The 18297-nt window shown below is 62.4% G+C and overlaps 3 protein-coding genes across 5 annotated transcripts in view; 2 read left to right on the top strand and 1 right to left on the bottom strand.

The window, feature by feature from the left end:
* Positions 1 to 1527, top strand: part of LOC127039431 (uncharacterized) — a 5890-nt gene extending 4363 nt beyond the window's left edge. The window contains exons 3-5 of the mRNA XM_050933185.1: positions 1 to 732; positions 1122 to 1186; positions 1252 to 1527. The exon at positions 1 to 732 is cut by the window's left edge and continues 538 nt beyond it. Coding sequence (XP_050789142.1) covers positions 1 to 165 — 165 coding nt within the window. The 3' untranslated portion in view covers positions 166 to 732; positions 1122 to 1186; positions 1252 to 1527. The remainder of the gene's footprint in view (positions 733 to 1121; positions 1187 to 1251) is intronic.
* Positions 1 to 13591, bottom strand: part of LOC127039386 (dnaJ homolog subfamily C member 3-like) — a 34503-nt gene extending 20912 nt beyond the window's left edge. Inside the window, exons 1-8 of the mRNA XM_050933051.1 lie at positions 13460 to 13591; positions 9240 to 9350; positions 8845 to 8969; positions 4130 to 4204; positions 3825 to 3968; positions 2891 to 3072; positions 2574 to 2693; positions 1527 to 1632 (exon numbers count right to left, since the gene is read on the bottom strand). Of these exons, the coding sequence (XP_050789008.1) occupies positions 1527 to 1632; positions 2574 to 2693; positions 2891 to 3072; positions 3825 to 3968; positions 4130 to 4204; positions 8845 to 8969; positions 9240 to 9350; positions 13460 to 13562 (966 nt within the window). The 5' untranslated portion in view covers positions 13563 to 13591. The remainder of the gene's footprint in view (positions 1 to 1526; positions 1633 to 2573; positions 2694 to 2890; positions 3073 to 3824; positions 3969 to 4129; positions 4205 to 8844; positions 8970 to 9239; positions 9351 to 13459) is intronic.
* Positions 13592 to 13648: 57 nt separating this feature from the next.
* Positions 13649 to 17463, top strand: ADAT3 (adenosine deaminase tRNA specific 3). 3 transcript variants are annotated; one of them, XM_050933171.1, is made up of 2 exons: positions 13649 to 13795; positions 16344 to 17463. In XM_050933171.1, exon 2 carries the CDS (start codon positions 16358 to 16360, stop codon positions 17357 to 17359), a length of 1002 nt encoding a protein of 333 aa, XP_050789128.1. In that variant the 5' UTR covers positions 13649 to 13795; positions 16344 to 16357; the 3' UTR covers positions 17360 to 17463. The 3 variants fall into 3 exon arrangements, with proteins under 3 accessions (XP_050789128.1, XP_050789127.1, XP_050789129.1); XM_050933170.1 differs by having other exon boundaries at positions 13649 to 13901; XM_050933172.1 differs by having other exon boundaries at positions 13649 to 13905.
* Positions 17464 to 18297: the final 834 nt, after the last annotated feature.

Here is an 18297-nt window from a genome sequence, read left to right as displayed (position 1 = left end):
AGACGGGACCCCGGACAGGGTGGGCCACAGAACCCTCTTTCTCGGTGCCCGGCTGGCAGGCTCGTGCCCACAAGCTCAGGGTCCAAGCGATCACCAGGCTGGGGAACAGGAAGGATTTCTCCCCCACCCTGGGTCAGATTGAAAGGGACCCAAGGGGGCAGGTGATGTGGGGCAGGTCTCCCCGCTCAATTCCCTGCTGCGATAGGGGCCTCGGCTCGGCACGGGGCGCACACCAGCTGGGTCCTGCCGAGGAGCGAAATGCTTCGCGCTCTGCACAGGGGGAACGGAACAGCCCACAGCTAGGAGACCTGGCTACAGCGAATGGGCCCTTCTGGCCTTAAACCCTACGAAATCTAGGAAATGTGGTGAGGAGTCTGTGTATAAACACCCCCCGCGCCCCACCCCAGAGGTGGCCGCATCTCAGCACCGAGTGAGGAGTCCGGGTATACACACTCCCTGCGCCCCACCCCAGAGGTGGCTGCATCTCAGCGCCGGTGAAGAATCCATGAATACACAGCCCCCATGCCCACCCCAGAGGTGGCTGCATCTCAGCGCCGGGCAAGGAATCCGGGTATACACACTCCCCGCGCCCCATCCCAGAGGTGGCTGCTTCTCAGCACTGGGCAAAGAATCTGTGTATACACAGCCCCTGCGCCCCACCCCAGAGGTGGCTGCATCTGAGCGCCGGGCAAGGAATCCATAAATACACAGCCCCTGCGCCCCACCCTAGAGGTGGCCGCATCTCAGCGCTGGCAAGGAATCTATGTATACACAGCCCCCGCGCCCTACCCCAGAGGTGGCCACATCTCAGTGCTGGCAAGGAATCCGTGTATACACAGCCCCCGCGCCCCACCCCAGAGGTGGCCGCATCTCAGTGCCGGGCGAGGAATCCATGAATACACAGCCCCCACGCTCCACCCCCGAGATGGCTGCATCTCAGCGCTGGGCGAGGGGTCCCCATATACACAGCCCCTGCACCCCACCCCAGAGGTGGCCGCATCTCAGCACTCAGCAAGGAATCTATGAATACATACCCCCCCGCACCCCACCCAACAGGTGGCTGCATCTCAGCACCGGGCAAGCGGTCCCCGGGTACACAGCCCCTGCGCTCCACCCCAGAGGTGGCTGCATCTCAGCACTGGGCAAGGAATCTGTGAATACACAGCCCCTGTGCCCCACCCCAGAGGTGGCTGCATCTCAGCACTGGGCTAGGAATCCATGAATACACAGCTCCCGCGCCCCACTCCAGAGCTGGCTGCATCTCAGCGCTGGGCGAGGGGTCCCCATATACACAGCCCCTGCGCCCCACCCCAGAGGTGGCTGTATCTCAGCACCGGGCGAGGGGTTCCCGTATACACAGACCCAGCGCTGCACCCCAGAGGTGGCTGCATCTCAGCACTAGGCGAGGCGTCTGCGCCCAAACAGCCGTCCCAACCCCGCTGTTTGTGTCTCCCACCCCCGGGGGGCGCTCCCACAGGCTCTCTCCGCACCACACGGGGCGGACACGGGCGCGAGGCCGGGCTCACCTTGGACAGGCAGTGACAGATGCGCGCCTTGGCCTTGATGACATAAACCTCCATGTGTGGCTCCGTCTTCATGGCCGCTTTGTACTTGTCGATGGCTTCCTCGTACCTGGCCCCAGGAACGGCATGGGTCACCGGCCTGCGGGGCTCGAGCGGGCAAGGGACGGGGAGGGGAATGGAGCACCCAGAACATGCCAGATCTAGAGCTGGGGCGGTGGGGGGGGCTTCCAGGGGAAAGGGTCAGAGGAAGAGATCCCAGAATACCTGCCTGCCCCCAGGATTCCTGTATAAACAGCTCCCTGTGCTCCACCCCAGAAGCGGCAGCATCTCAGCGCTGGGTGAGAGGTCCCAGTATAAACAGCCCCCATGTCCCACCCCAGAGGTGGCTGCATCTCAGCGCCGGGTGAGGGGTCCCAGTATAAACAGCGCCCATGTCCCACCCCAGAGCTGGCTGTATCTCAGAGCTGGGCGAGGAGTCCCTGTATAAATAGCGCCCATGTCCCACCCCAGATGTGACCGCATCTCAGAGCTGGGCAAGGCGGTCCCTGTATAAATGGCCCCCATGCCTCATCCAGAGCTGGCTGCATCTCAGAGCTGGGCGAGGCGGTCCCCTGTATAAACGGCCCCTGTGTCCCACTCCAGAGCTGGCCGCATCTCAGAGCTGGGCGAGGAGTCCCAGTATAAATAGCTCCCATGTCCCACCCCAGATGTGACCGCATCTCAGAGCTGGGCAAGGCGGTCCCTGTATAAATGGCCCCCGTGCCTCATCCAGAGCTGGCTGCATCTCAGAGCTGCGCGAGGCGGTCCCTGTATAAACGGCCCGTGTCCCACTTCAGAGCTGGCCGCATCTAATCGCTGGACGAGGGGTCCCTGTATATCCAGCCCCCGCGTTCCACCCCAGAAGCAGCTGCATCTCAGCCCCTCCAATCCAGGGGCTGCTCCCCAGAGATGCAGCGGAGGGGTAGGGGGGATTTCAAGGCACCCCCTACAGCCACACCCCGCCTCTCACGGCCCCCGGGTTTATGGTAAGCGGGTGGGCCGGGCCATCACCTCTGCGCTCCGACGTGCTCCTCGGCCGACTCCAGCTGCTTGGACAGCTTCTTGATTTGCTTGTAGTGGGCGAAGCAAGCCTTGTCGTCCTGGTCCAGCTTGAGACATTCACGCACCTGCCTGGGGAGGGGAGACCGGGCACAGGTGGGGCAGGTGGCTGGGAGACACGGGGGTCCCCCAAGATCCCAGCACACCCGGGCGGGGCTCAGAGCCAAAGTCTGTCGCCTCCAGGGCAGGGTTTCAAGGTGGCCTGGTGGGGGAGGTTCCTTGTACCCGCCCTCAGACATCCCACGCCGCCTCGTGCCCCCCCAACTCACGCCAGGGCCTCCTCGTGCTCCCCCAGGCCGTAGTAGAGCTGGCTGAGCTTAAGGAAGGCCGCCCGGTTGTCAGCACGGAGCTTGGTGGTGGGTTTCAGGTCCAGGATGGCCTGGCCGTAGTCACCCAGCAGGAGGTGGCACTCGGCGCGCAGCTCCTTGGCATCGGGGCTCCACGGGGAGATCTGCGGCCAAGGGAGCAAAGGGGAAAGGTGAGAGGGGCCGGACCCTGCCTGGCCTGAGGGCACCATTGGGAAAGGGGGCTTTATGGTGTCCTTCCACCAGAGAGGGGAAACTGAGGCAGGGCCTGGGGCCAGGTTCAGGGGGACCCACTGCCAGCTCCTTTGTTCCAGATCCCCCTGGCTGTTTAAGAAGGAGGCAGGGGGACCATAATGCTCTATGGTTTCACATTCATACTTCCAAGCCCAACTCCCGATACTCCCCCAACTTTTCTGTCCAATCGGCCCGGGCTGGTCCTCCACCGCCCCAAACTCCCAAGGGGATTGTGTTTGGAAATGCTGCCGCATTGCCCCGTGGGAACTGTATGTCGGGTGCCTCATCTCCCCATTCTCTGCAATGGGCCAGGCTTTCCGGCCGGACCGCATCTCCCATGATGCACCACAGCCAGGGACTCCCATCATGCCCCACTTTCCCTCCCCACGAGTGCCGTGTACCATGGGAGATGTAGTTCGGACCAGACTCCTAGGGCTCTCGGAGGGTGGGGGACGCATCCTGGGAGTCCGTGGCCATGGTGCATCATGGGAGATGTAGTCCCAGCTGGGACCCTACAGGGGCCGCGAGTTGCGATGCACTGAAGAATGACCCGTGCGGGGGTCAAAGCACCTCTGAACAGCTCAGGCCGGCAGCGCCCCCTCTCCCCAGCTCTCAGGCGGCGCGATCCCCGAGGAGGGGGGCAGCCCCCTCTCCCGGCACACACCTCGACGGCTCGCCCCAGGATGCCGATGGCTCCCGCGTAGTCTGTCCTCTGATAGGCTGCCCGGGCCTCCTGCATGGTCACTTCCAGCTCGGTGAGCCTGGCTAGCTGGGTCTGAGCCTCCTTGTGGCCGGGATCGCTCTGCAGCTGCGGGGGGCGTGAAGGGGGAGAAAAAACCCAACAAGGATTGGCAGAGGCCCAGAGGGGGCCCTCCAGCAAAGTGGGGGGGTCCCCCGGCCAGTGCCCTTTGGAGACAGAGGTTCCATTCCCACGCCTCTCACGAGGGGGTCCCTTCTCGCGGCACTCACCACGGCTTCGAAGTCCTGCTTGGCCTGCTCCGTGTTACCCTGCTTCAGGAGGATGTTGCCCCTCTGCAGCCTGGCCTGGGGAGGAGAGAGAGTGAGAGCAGATTCCCAGGGTGAGAGACTCCGGCAACGGCGGATTCAAACCGGCACCCTCGATCGAGGCAAAGTTCTTAATGCTTAAACCCGGTGGGTTGTGCTCCGGCGCCTCGCCGAATCGGGGCCTTAATGGCTGCTACCACGGATGTGCCACATTCGGTTCCCAGGGGGACGTTTGCTAAACCATCCGAGGGAGGAGCCTACGTGGCACGGGAAAGTCAAGGCTATCTTAACATTTCAGACCTAGCACTTTTCATCTATGGAGCTCAGCACCCGTGCCAGAGGAGAGTCAGCGTCATTATCCCTGTTTGACAGATCAGGGAAACTGAGGCACGGCGGTTCTCAAATTTTTTTTTTTTTTGGCTGGGACCCACTTGGAAAATATTTCAGGCTCTGAAGACTCCCCCTCCCCCCTGCATACCAGGCCAATCTTACTTCTGCGCTGCTGCTGGGGGGCGGTGCTGCCTTCGGTGCTGGGCGCTCGGCCAGCAGCTGCTTCTCTCCGATCACCCAGCTCAGAAGGGGTCGGGCGGTCAACCCCGCATGTGGCTGGCTGCCAGAAGGCCCGGCAACTTGCAGCCTCCCTGTAATAACCTCACGACCCCCAGATTGACAAACTCCCCCCACTAGATTTTTAGGGGCATTCTTACCTTCAAAAAAAAAAAAACAACCCCAAAAAATCTGGCTGAAGTGACTTTTAAAATCAGAACCAGCCATTTCCTCCCAGGGTCCCGGTACGCTGCAATCAGCGCCCCACGGCGCAGCCCAGGTCGGCTGACTCAGGCTCGCGGGGCTAAAAACTGGAGTGTGGACACTTGGGGTTAGCTGGAGTCCTGGCTCTCAGATCCTGCATGTCTGCCCGGCAACGTTTAGCCCAATCGATTGCCCTGGGCCTGAGACTCAGGGCTGTGAGGTTTTTATCGCAGCCTCGACATCCCCTCTAAGGCCTGCTCTGCTTCAAAGAGGAATCCGTTCAGGAAAGCATCCCATTTTTAAAGGGTCAGCGATGGGGAATCCATTAGCCCCGTCTGACAGATGGGCAAACTGAGGCAAAGTGATTTGCCCAGGGTCACCAGTCTGGGAACAGAATCCGGGTCTGACCGGGAAACATTCTGAACAGCTGTGTTTGAGCTCAGGCAGAGAGACAGACAGAATGCCCAGGACAGCCAATGCCTAGTGGTCAGAGCTATCGCATGGGAGACTTGGGTTCGAGTCCCCGATCTGCACGGTTTTTGGCTCAGGGGTTTGAGAGGGGAATCTTGAGTAGGTAACGTTCTCTCTGTATTCGGCGACCGTCGCTGCTGGTATCCTGCCTCCAGCTGCAGGGTTCCACCACTCCAGAAGGACGTGGATGAACCGGAGAAGTTATGGGAGTGATTCGAAGATTGGAAAACATGTCCAAGAACGAGACACGGCCATTTAGCTTGACAGAGAGATGATGAAGGGGTGACCTGACCACCATTTATAAGCACCAATGCAGAGAACAGCCACACGATAATAGTTGGCCATTGAAGCTGGACAAATTCAGTCAGAAAATAAGACGTAAATTTTTCACAGTGAGGGTAACTCACTACTGAAACCACCCACCGCCCCCAGCCGTGTTTAAATCTCGATCGGCTGTTTCTCGACGAGAGCCTCTGCACTTTAACCTGGAGATATTTTGGGGAAGGTCTCTGGTGTTTATTACACAGGCTAGATCAGGGGTCGGCAGCCTTTCAGAAGCGGTGTGTTGAGTCTTCATTTATTCACTCTAATTTAAGGTTTTGCGTGCCAGTCATACATTTTAACGTTTTTAGAAGGTCTCTTTCTATAAGTCTGTAATATAGAACTAAACTATTGTTGTATGGAAAGTAAATAAGGTTTTTAAAGTGTTTAAGAAACTTCATTTAAAATGAAATTAAAATGCAGAGCCCCCCCAGAGCGGTGGCCAGGACATGGGTGTTAGGATATAGATATTTAGGCCTGTTTGCAAAGGCCTATCCTTTAAGAATTTAGGTGTATTTTTATTACTTAGCTAGTTATAGAGGTATAAAAAAAAGAATCAAAGATCACTGTCTGTGTAATGGCCTTTTCTTACTGTGACAGGCTAAGGCCTTTAGCCAAGATGTAGTTAGGCAGCCATATGCTGGGAAGCGAAGGGTCACATCCTCACATTCCAAACTAGTCCCATTGAAATAATGTGCTATTGGGCTATTAGGAATACAATCCTGTCCTGATATTCCCATCACCTCCAGAGAAAGGGAAGAGCCTAGAAGACGTAAAAGGAAACGTAGTTTGATAGCATCCTGTCTGGCAAGAACTCACTTATCAATAGACACAGCTGGAGAACCCTTATGTGTGTGTAGATGTAGCTGTGAAATCCTCACTTCTGTATTGTTTTGCATGTTTATTTGCATGGTCTCTGTTTGGTTTTGTAATTGTTTCTGGCTGCTGTATAATTAATTTTGTTGGCTGTAAACCAATAAAGGTGGTGGGATATAATTGGTTAAATAACCATGTTACAGTATATTAGAATTGGTTAGTTAAATTTCAGTAAATGATTGGTTAAGAAATAGCTAAGCAAAACTAAGATTTTACTATATAGTCTGCAGTTAATCAAAGGGGGGGGATGGGAACAGGGACTGGGGATTGGGGAATTGGGATCATGTTTTGCTAAAGGGGGAAATGGGAACAGGGGATAGGAACAGAGACACAGGCAAGGCTCTGTGGTGTCAGAGCTGGGAAGGGGGACACTGAGGAAGGAAAGTAAAATTATGCTTGCTAAAAGTTTACCCCAATAAACATGAAATTGTTTGCGCCTTTGGACTTTGGGTACTGTTGCTCTCTGTTCATGCGAGAAGGACCAGGGAAGTAGGATGGTGAAGAAATAAGCCCCCTAACATCTTGGTGCCGTGACTTGGAGGCATCATATTGGATAGGTGAGTGGCAGCCTGTAAGTCCCCCTCCCCAACAGTCCGCACAGCTGCTTGGAGGGGGTATAGTGAACTCTCGTGATGGTAGTTGCGGGTTCTGGCAAGCCAGGGTAAAGGATTTTTTGGATAAGGAAGAACCAGGGCCCATTCCAGGTGCAGGGGCCAGCCTGGGATGAGATTAAAAAGGAAATGGGGGAAGTGTTAGGGGACCCAGAGAGATGGGAGGTTGGCTGAGGAGCCCATCCCCTTTGGTACATGGGTAGTGGAAGAAGGTCCCTGCCCGTGGGGACTGGATGCCTTCCAGGGAAAGGAGGCACTGCAGTCCACTTGTGAGAGGTTTGAAGTAAGGGCAGCAGTATGAGAAGCTGCCAGGAATCTTTCAAGTTTGGTGCTGTTTCAGCAGGGGCTGCCGAAGGGTTGTAAATTAGTTAGGGTGGTTAAAGATGATTTGGCACACCAGGGTTTAGAGTCAGAAGCAGAGTTAACAGACACCTTTAGAGACAGGAGCTGGGACTTAGTCCTGGGGGAGTGGAGGGGAAAAAAAAAAAAAAGGTTTCAAAGTGAAAAATGGCAGGGTTTGCAGGAGCACGTAATAACCCCCACTCTTCTCTCAGAGCCAGGAGGAGAACCTGGGGGTGGGGGTTCCCAGCTGTTTCAACCCAGGGAGCCTACTCTTGGTTCAGAGCTACCTATATCCTTTTCTTTCTTTCCTCCTCCTTTCCTTCAGTTAACTTAAATTGCTGCTGGTAGCCTGTACTTTAAACTGACCTAACAGGCTTGATTGGTTTCTTTCCACCTCTTTCCCCTCCTCTCCACACCTTTGTTGCTCTGAAGTTTTAATGGAGGGCACTTTGAATACTTATGTGAAATATTTTTGGGGTTTGTCTGTTTGTTTTTGTACAAAGGATGATTTAGGTCTGCTGTATTCCACTGGAATTCTTAAGGTAAAAAAATCCATGGGCAACCATGGAAACAAATGTTTCACTGCCTTTTAAACAGTCTCAAGGTAAAGACAGCACAGCTTAAGGCAGCTGTGTGGCAATAATTGTACTTGGTGGCTAACCTGTTAGAAACAAAGTGCACTACCTTAAAAAACTAAATGTAGGAGCAAGTAATTTAAAAAAGTCAGTGAAATGTTAACAATACCTTTTGCAAAAATTAATAATACAGGGTTTAAAAAACAGGAAACATTTAAAAGTTGTAAAAATGGCACAGGTAACTGGGCAGTGTGAGTATCACTGAAAATCAGGTCACATGTCGCTTTCGGCACCTGTGCCATAGGTAGCCTACCCCTGGGCGAGATGCTCAGAGTGGTCCTTTCCGGCCTTGGGATCTATGAATCTGGGTCTCCCACCCCCCCGAGTTGAGCGCTCTGACCTCCCAGGGGACTTAACTTGGTGTTAAGTACTTCCTTCAGAGATACCACTCGCCTGGGCTACGGGAGCAGGGACCTGACCCAGGGGTGCCGTCCTGAGAACAAATCACCTTTTTCTGATCAAAACAAATTCTCCATCAGGCAATTCCCGACCAGCACTGGCTGGAACAGATCAGCAACCGGGAGGGGGCTGAGACAACAGTCTTGGACAGCCAAGCATTGCCCGGTTCAGAAGGGACACGGCCCACGTACCCCCAGGAGGGGAGCAGCGAAAGTAACTGACTGTCAGCTAGTAACCCCGCGAGCCTGAAGCGGGAAGAGCAGGTGGGACTTACGGCCAGGAAATCCGGCTTGAGCTCAATGGCCTTCGACAGGTCGGGCAGCGCCGAGCGGAACTTGCCCATAGCCAGGTAGATGGTGGCGCGCTTGTAATAGGTGAGGTAATTCTTGGGGTCACCTTCTGCAGGACAGAGAATACGTTACTGGACTCCTGGCCTTGCCCCCGGTCGCCTGGCCCCGCCCCCGGTCTGTTCTCCCTGCACAGCCCGCCACTTCCTGCCAACCGCAAGGCCCCATTCACGTACCTGCCCCACAGCCATCCCCCCCAAAACGCCCCTCCCTGGCGCCGAGTTCCCAGGGCACCCCCACTGCTCTGGCACAGCGGGGAGCACGGAGGAGCTGGCGGCCGCCGTGCTCCCTGTCCAGCCGGCGCCACCCCGCGCCCACTCACCGACGGCGGAGTGGTAGTGAGACAGCGCCTCGGCCAGCTGTCCGGCCGCCAGCAGCTTGCGCCCCATTTCCAGGTGGTTTTCGATCTCGGCCTGCCCAGAGGCCAGCAAACCTGTAGCAGACAAAGCGGCTCAACGTCACTGGGGCCCCGCTGAAATCCCCGTCTCCCTGACCCCGATCTACGCACCGCTCTGGTAGTCAGAGAACCACAGGGGCACCTCGTCACTCTCCCCCCACATCCTGCATCTGGGGGGTCTAAACCAGCCCAGCCTCCTTTGGAAACCTCCAGTGCGGGAGCTTTCACCCCTTCCCAAGGGAGCAGCATTGTCCATTGCCTGCTAGCCTGGCCACGCCCCCTTTCTATCAGCACGCCCTCACTCTCCTGGTCACGCCCCCTTTCTATCAGCCCCACCCTCACCCTCCTGGCCACACCCCCTTTCTATCAGCCCGCCCTCACTCTCCTGGCCACGCCCCCTTTCTATCAGCCCGCCCTCACTCTCCTGGTCACGCCCCCTTTCTATCAGCCCCGCCCTCACTCTCCTGGCCAGGCCCCCTTTCTACCAGCCCCGCCCTCGCCCTCCTGGCCACGCCCCCTTTCTATCAGCCCCGCCCTCACCCCCCTGCCCAGGCCCCCATTCTACCAGCCCCGCCCTCACTCTCCTGGCCACGCCCCTTTCTATCAGCCCGCCCTCACTCTCCTGGCCACGCCCCCTTTCTATCAGCCGCGCCCTCACTCTCCTGGTCACGCCCCCTTTCTATCAACCCGCCCTCACTCTCCTGGCCACGCCCCCTTTCTATCAGCCCGCCTTCACTCTCCTGGCCACATCCCCTTTCTATCAGCCCGCCTTCACTCTCCTGGCCACGCCCCCTTTCTATCAGCCCCGCCCTCACCCTCCTGGCCACGCCCCCTCCTATCAGCCCCGCCCTCTCTACTGGCCACGCCCCCTTTCTATCAGCCCCGCCCTCTCTCTACTGGCCACGCCCCCTTTCTATCAGCCCTGCCCTCACTCTCCTGGCCACGCCCCTTTCTATCAGCCCGCCCTCACTCTCCTGGCCACGCCCCCTTTCTATCAGCCGCGCCCTCACTCTCCTGGTCACGCCCCCTTTCTATCAGCCCGCCCTCACTCTCCTGGCCACGCCCCCTTTCTATCAGCCTGCCCTCACTCTCCTGGCCACGCCCCCTTTCTATCAGCCCGCCTTCACTCTCCTGGCCACGCCCCCTTTCTATCAGCCCCGCCCTCACCTTCCTGGCCACATCCCCTTTCTATCAGCCTGCCCTCACTCTCCTGGCCACGCCCCCTTTCTATCAGCCCGCCCTCACTCTCCTGGCCACGCCCCCTTTCTATCAGCCCCGCCCTCACCCTCCTGGCCACGCCCCCTTTCCATCAGCCCTGCCCTCACTCTCCTGGCCACGCCCCCTTTCTATCAGCCCGCCTTCACTCTCCTGGCCACATCCCCTTTCTATCAGCCTGCCCTCACTCTCCTGGCCACGCCCCCTTTCTATCAGCCCGCCCTCACTCTCCTGGCGACGCCCCCTTTCTATCAGCCCCGCCCTCACCCTCCTGGCCACGCCCCCTTTCCATCAGCCCTGCCCTCACTCTCCTGGTCACGCCCCCTTTCTATCAGCCCCGCCCTCACCCTCCTAGCCACGCCCCCTTTCTATCAGCCCCGCCCTCACCCTCCTGGCCACGCCCCCTTTCTATCAGCCCCGCCTTCACTCTCCTGGCCACGCCCCCATTTTATCAGCCTCGCCCTCACCCTCCTGGCCACGCCTCCTTCCTATCAGCCCTGCCCTCACTCTCCTGGCCAGGCCCCCTTTCTACCAGCCCCGCCCTCGCCCTCCTGGCCACGCCCCCTTTCTATCAGCCCCGCCCTCACCCCCCTGCCCAGGCCCCCATTCTACCAGCCCCGCCCTCACTCTCCTGGCCACGCCCCTTTCTATCAGCCCGCCCTCACTCTCCTGGCCACGCCCCCTTTCTATCAGCCGCGCCCTCACTCTCCTGGTCACGCCCCCTTTCTATCAGCCCGCCCTCACTCTCCTGGCCACGCCCCCTTTCTATCAGCCTGCTCTCACTCTCCTGGCCACGCCCCCTTTCTATCAGCCCGCCTTCACTCTCCTGGCCACATCCCCTTTCTATCAGCCCGCCTTCACTCTCCTGGCCACGCCCCCTTTCTATCAGCCCCGCCCTCACCCTCCTGGCCACGCCCCCTCCTATCAGCCCCGCCCTCTCTACTGGCCACGCCCCCTTTCTATCAGCCCCGCCCTCTCTCTACTGGCCACGCCCCCTTTCTATCAGCCCTGCCCTCACTCTCCTGGCCACGCCCCTTTCTATCAGCCCGCCCTCACTCTCCTGGCCACGCCCCCTTTCTATCAGCCGCGCCCTCACTCTCCTGGTCACGCCCCCTTTCTATCAGCCCGCCCTCACTCTCCTGGCCACGCCCCCTTTCTATCAGCCTGCCCTCACTCTCCTGGCCACGCCCCCTTTCTATCAGCCCGCCTTCACTCTCCTGGCCACATCCCCTTTCTATCAGCCTGCCCTCACTCTCCTGGCCACGCCCCCTTTCTATCAGCCCGCCCTCACTCTCCTGGCCACGCCCCCTTTCCATCAGCCCTGCCCTCACTCTCCTGGTCACGCCCCCTTTCTATCAGCCCCGCCCTCACCCTCCTGGCCACGCCCCCTTTCTATCAGCCCCGCCCTCACCCTCCTGGCCACGCCCCCTTTCTATCAGCCCCGCCTTCACTCTCCTGGCCACGCCCCCATTTTATCAGCCTCGCCCTCACCCTCCTGGCCAGGCCCCCTTTCTATCAGCCTGCCCTCACTCTCCTGGCCAGGCCCCCTTTCTATCAGCCCCGCCCTCACCCTCCTGGCCACGCCTCCTTCCTATCAGCCCCGCCCTCACCCTCCTGGCCAGGCCCTCTTTCTATCACCCCACACTCACTCTCCTGGCCAGGCCCCCATTCTATCAGCCCCACCCTCACTCTCCTGGCCCTGCCCAGACCTCCCCCTTGCCCCCTTCTACACTAGCCCCCACTCTCCTGGCCTTGCCCCCTTGCTACCTGCCCTGAAGCCACCTTCCCACCCCGTCACTTTTCCAAGCTTTCCTGACCTCACTCGCTCTTCCTCCGCCCCCTCCCACACAACCCCACCCCCACTTTCCTGACCCTGCCCCCCTACACAACCCCACCCCACTTTCCTTCCCCACCAGCACCACCCCTACTCTCCTGCCCCTCCCCAACTCTCCTGACCACACCCCTTCCCCGCCAGCCACACCCCCACTCTCCTAATCCCACCCCCTCCATCCTGTCTTCAGACCTTTCACCTTCCCCACTAGCACCACCCCCACTCGCCAGCCCCTGCCCTCTCCCACAGCCCCACCCCCACTTTCCTGCCCCACAGCACCACCCCCTTTCTCCTGACCCCCTCCCACCCCACCCCCACTCTCCAGGCCCCGCCCGTTCCCTGCCAATTAAGGGGGCCCCCGCCCGTGGCGTCCCTAGGCTGCCCAGCTGTCCCCATATTGGGGGCCTTGTCTTACGTAGGCACCAATCGCCCCCCCCCCATTTTCACACTTGCTTCCCCTTCTCTGCGGGGGGGGGGCACAAGCAGGTGGGAGGAGCCAGGGGAGGAGCTAAAGAACAGCTAGTAGGTGAGGGGCGGGGCCAGCAGAGATAGGGCGGGGTCAAGACATCGGACAGTCGTCCAGGTGGGGGCGGGGCTAGGTGCAGCCCAGGAGGCGGGGCCAATAGGGAGGGGGCGGGGCTAGGCGCAGCCCAGGGGGCGGGGCCAATAGGGAGGGGGCGGGGCTAGGCGCAGCCCAGGGGGCGGGGCCAAGGCAGAAGGTGGTCATCCAGGTGGGGCGGGGCCAGCAAGGAGGGGGCGGGGCCAAGGCAGAGGTTGTCGTCCAGGTAGGGGCGGGGCTAGGAGCGCCCCAGGGGGCGGGGCCAGCGCCAAGGCAGAGGTTGTGTCCAGGTGGGGGCGGGGCTAGGAGCGCCCCAGGGGGCGGGGCCAGCAGGGAGGGGGCGGGGCCAAGGCAGAGGTTGTGTCCAGGTGGAGGCGGGGCTAGGAGCGGCCCAGGGGGCGGAGTCAGACGGGAGGGCGCGAGGGGCTGGCCCTGAGGGGAGGGGGAGGGGCCAACGGCGGGAGGGGCGGGGCTAGCCGCGCAGGAGGGGGCCCCGCACGCGGGGGGGAGGGGGGACTTCCGGCGCGTTGCCATGGTTACCTGGGAGCTGCAGGTCCAGCAGGACGCAGAGCAGGGAGGCGGCCCAGAGCAGCCGCCGCCCGCAGCGCCACAGCCCCGGCCCGGCTCCCCGCCCGGGCTCCATAGCACCCCGCTCCGGCGCCAGCCCCGCGCTTCCGCATACCGCACTTCCGGCCGCTCCGGCCCAGGCCTCCCCGCCGTATGGCGTCACTTCCGCCTGCCCTTCTGGCCGCCGCGCTCTATGGTACGGGCGCGGCCCCCTCCGCTCTGGCCGGCCGCCTCTATGCCCCGGAGGATCGCGGCCCCACGCGCTCTCTCCTTCAGGCTTCCTCGTTCGCTTCCCCGCCCTCCCGCCGGGTGCGATAGACCAATCGGGGCGCTCTCCTGTGCAGACGGGCAGCGCCGGGAGCCAATGGACGCGAGGGACGGAGACAGGGGGCGGTGCCTGGACTGGGGGCGAGGGGTAGGTGAGGGAGGGGAAGAATCCTGGGGGGACCTTGGGGGGCAGGGACAAGGGGCCCCGGGGGGGGATCTTGGGGGGCAGGGACAAGGGGCCCCGGGGGGGGATCTTGGGGGGCAGGGACAAGGGGCCCCGGGGGGGGGGTCTTAGGGGGCAGGGACAAGGGGCCCCGGGGGGGATCTTGGGGGGCAGGGACAAGGGGTCTGGGGGGATCTTGGGGGGCAGGGACAAGGGGCCCCGGGGGGGATCTTGAGGGGCAGGGACAAGGGACCCCAGGGGGGATCATGGGGGGCAGGGACAAGGGGTCTGGGGGGATCATGGGGGGCAGGGACAAGGGGCCCCGGGGGGGGTCTTGGGGGGCAGGGACAAGGGGTCTGGGGGGATCTTGGGGGGCAGGGACAAGGGGCCCCGGGGGGGATCTTGGGGGCAGGGACAAGGGGCCCCGGGGGGGGGGTCTTGGGGGGCAGGGACAAGGGGCCCCGGGGGGGATCTTGGGGGCAGGGACAAGGGGTCTGGGGGGATCTTGGGGGGCAGGGACAAGGGGCCCCGGGGGGGATCTTGGGGGGCAGGGACAAGGGACCCCAGGGGGAATCTTGGGGGGGTAGGGACAAGGGTCCTGGGGGGGCAGGGACAAGGGGTCTGGAGAGGATCTTGGGGGGCAGGGACAAGGGGCCCCGGGGGGGATCTTGGGGGGGCAGGGACTAGGGGCCCTGGGGGGTATCTTGGGGGGCAGGGACAAGGGGCCCGGGGGGGGCAGGGACAAGGAGTCTGGAGAGGATCTTGGGGGGCAGGGACAAGGGGCCCCGGGGGGGATCTTGGGGGGCAGGGACAAGGGGCCCCAGGGGGGATCTTGGGGGACAGGGACAAGGGACCCCAGGGGGAATCTTGGGGGGGTAGGGACAAGGGTCCTGGGGGGGCAGGGACAAGGGGTCTGGAGAGGATCTTGGGGGGCAGGGACAAGGGGTCCGGGGGGGATCTTGGGGGGCAGGGACAAGGGGTCCGGGGGGGATCTTGGGGGGCAGGGACAAGGGTCCTGGGGGGGCAGGGACAAGGGGTCTGGAGAGGATCTTGGGGGGCAGGGACAAGGGGCCCTGGGGGGGATCTTGGGGGGCAGGGACAAGGGGCCCTGGGGGGGCAGGGACAAGGGGTCTGGAGGGGATCTTGGGGGGGGCAGGGACAAGGGGCCCTGGGGGGGATCTTGGGGGGGCAGGGACTAGGGGCCCTGGGGGGTATCTTGGGGGGCAGGGACAAGGGGTCTGGAGGGGATCTTGGGGGGGCAGGGACAAGGGTCCTGGGGGGGCAGGGAGAAGGGGTTTGGGGGGGAATCTTGGGTGGCAGGGACAAGGCATCCTGGGGGGCCTGGGACAGGGAGTCTGGGGGGGATCTTGAGGGGCAGGGACAAGGGTCCTGGGGGGCTGGGACAAGGGGTCCGGAGAGAGGGTTCTGGGGGGCTGGGAGGGGAAAGTTGAGATTTCTGGGGAGCCCCCAGTTGGGAGGGATAAGCCCCCTCACATTGGGGGAAAGGAGGAGTCATTGAGGGAGGGGAGCCCCCCCATGTGAAAGGGGGCAGGGAGCAGGTCACTGAGGGGCCTCCCTGCATGGGGGGTGGGGAGTGCCTGGGGGGATCATTGGGGCTGAGGGAGGGGAGTTCCCCCCCATGAAGGGGAAGGGGGTGTTCATTGGGGGGAGTCCCTCCCGGGGGCGGGGGTCATAGGTGAGCGCCCCTGAGAAGGGAAGGGGGTGGCTGGGGGGGAGTTGAGGTATCTGAAGAACCCCCACCCTTCTGTGGAGGTGGCTGGGAAGGCCTAGAGGGGAGAGACAGCCACCCCCCCGGCATGGGAAGGGGTGTGTGGCGGGGGGAGAAGGTTGGGGTCATTCAGGAGGTGCCCCCGACATGTAGGGGGAAGATTGCGGCAGTATCTGGGGCTGAGGGAGGGGGATGGGTCAGTGGGGCCGGGAGAGGAGAGCCCCCTATGTGAAAGGGGTGGGGGGCTAGGATGAGGTCACTGGAAAGCCCCTTTTGTAGAGGGGAGGGGACTCATTGGGGCCATCTACATTGAAAGCGGGGGTGGGGGCTGCCGACTTTGCCCCAGTGTGGAAGGGGAACTGGGGGGTCGTGGGAATGAGAGTCCCAGGAGGAGAAGGGGGGAGAAGCCCCCTGCTCGTGCCCCTGAATCAGGAGCACTGGAGGGCCGGGATTAGGGGCTGATCCTGAGGGGTGGGGACCCCGCAGGGCTGGATCCTGGGGCCCGGGCCGCAGCGAGGGGCTGGATCCTGGGGCCCGGGCCGCAGCGAGGGGCTGGATCCTGGGGCCCGGGCCGCAGCGAGGGGCTGGATCCTGGGGCCCGGGCCGCAGCGAGGGGCTGGCCCGGGATACGGCGCTACAGCCCGATGTCCCAGCCGCTCCCCTGCCCCCCAACTCCCCCTCCCCCTCTCTCTCCCCAGCAGGCCGTGGGGCGATGGGGCCAGACTACAAGCGCAGGAAGATGGAGGAGCCGGCGGACCCCCCGTGGGAGCCGTTGCTGGTGCTGCCCGAGCTGGAGTCGCAGGAGGTCGAGCTGACCCCGGCCTACGCCGCCCCCGTGCTGCTCCGGACCGAGACGTCCCGCCTGGTGCGGGAGCTGGCGGCCGCCCGCCCCCTGACGGAGCTCCCCCACCTGAAACGGGTGCGGGCGCGGGGGGGCACCCAGCCGCTGGAGGTGCTTCTCTGCCCGGCCGGCCCTTGGCCGGGCGCCTCGCGGACGCTGGCGGAGCTCCTCCCCGACGGACGGGTGGACGTCCGCGGCCTGGGGGAGCCGTTCCTGGTGCAGGTGCCTGCCCGGGCCCCCCTCACCCGGCCCCAGTTCGAGGCGGCCGCCCGGCACTGGCCCACGGCCTTCCACGAGAACAAACGGACCAGCCAGGCTCTGGCCGGGCGCCTCTTCACCCCCCAGGACAAGGCGGCCATGGAGGTTCACATGGAGCACGCCGTCCGGGCCGCCCGCCGGGGGGCAGAGCTGGGCATGGTGCCGGCGGGCGCCGCCGTGGTCGATCCGGCCACGGGGCGGGTCCTGGCGGTGGGGCACGACTGCCGGAACGGCCTCCACCCGCTGCTCCACGCCGCCATGGTCTGCATCGACCTGGTGGCTCACGGCCAGGGCGGAGGGGCCTACAGCTACCGGGACTATCCCGCCTGCTCCTTCCTGCCCCCGGACGGGCGCCCCCGGCCTGGCGAGGGGCTCCCCTACATCTGCACCGGCTACGACCTGTACCTGACCCGGGAGCCCTGCGTCATGTGCGCCATGGCCCTGGTCCACTCCAGAATCCAGCGGGTCTTCTACGGCGCGGCCTCCCCACACGGGGCCTTGGGGTCCGGCTACCGCCTCCACGGCCGCCACGATCTCAACCACCGCTACGAGGTCTTCCGGGGCGTCCTGGAGGGGCCCTGCCGCCGCCTGGGCCGGGAGCCCGCTGCTTGCTAGCGGCCGGGGCGCTTTTAAGGCGCTTGGTTTTATAGCGCTGGTTTTAAAAAGCCGAGCTGGACGATGGGCTTTGGGGGGGTTTTAAATAAAGCTGTTTTAATGGGGATCTGGCTGTGGTATTTGCCGGGGTCGGCCACCAAATCTGTGCCCGTTTGGGCTGGGTGGGCTTCCTGGGGGCCAGTCCGTGCTGCAGCGGGGGTGGGGAGACGTTCTGATTGTTGGGAGCTGGCAGACCGGGTCCATGGAGGGCAGGTGAAGCTTTCCTTGGGGAGGCTGCCCCCCCTCGCCCGGGGGGCTGAGAGCTGAGTCAGGGCCACGGGGAAAGCGGGGGGCTGAGACGGTGAGTGGCCCCACCCAATTCCTCCTCTTCCCCCCCACCCCAGCCCACTGCGCCCCAGAGAAGCTCTGTGAGAGCTCTTCCAGGGACGTGGTGGGGGGAGATTTTTCCTGAGGCCCCAAATCCACCACTGTGTCCCCACCCCGGCGACCCCAGGCTGGGGGAGATTTAGCCAGGCCGGGGACCATGGGCCAGCTGAGGATTGTAGCTAGGGTGCCCAGATCACCCCACTAAAATATGGGGACACATTGGCCCTGCCCACAGTCTGCCCCCACTCCCCATCCTTCCTCATCCCCCGGCGTGCTGCTGGCTTGCTGCATCCCTCCTCAGCCCCCCATCCACCGCTCGCCTCCCCGCAGGCCACTCACCCCTACGGTGCCGACTTCCCCTCTACCGGGTGGGTGTTCACCCGCCCCTCGCCTCTTCCCGCCCCCCATTCCTCCCCCCCGCCGCTTGCCTCCTTACCCAAATATTGCGACAAATGGCGTCCCGATCCTACCTTGATCAGGACGTGGGAGAGAGGGTTAAATAGCGGGACGGTCCCGGTTTTATCGGGACATCTGGTCACCCTAATTGTAGCAGAAGCTCGTGGCTCCTGGGC

Source organism: Gopherus flavomarginatus, chromosome 23, assembly GCF_025201925.1.
Source record: "Gopherus flavomarginatus isolate rGopFla2 chromosome 23, rGopFla2.mat.asm, whole genome shotgun sequence".
NCBI classification, from domain to species: domain Eukaryota; kingdom Metazoa; phylum Chordata; order Testudines; family Testudinidae; genus Gopherus; species Gopherus flavomarginatus.
This window is presented reverse-complemented; position numbering and strand designations above follow the sequence as displayed.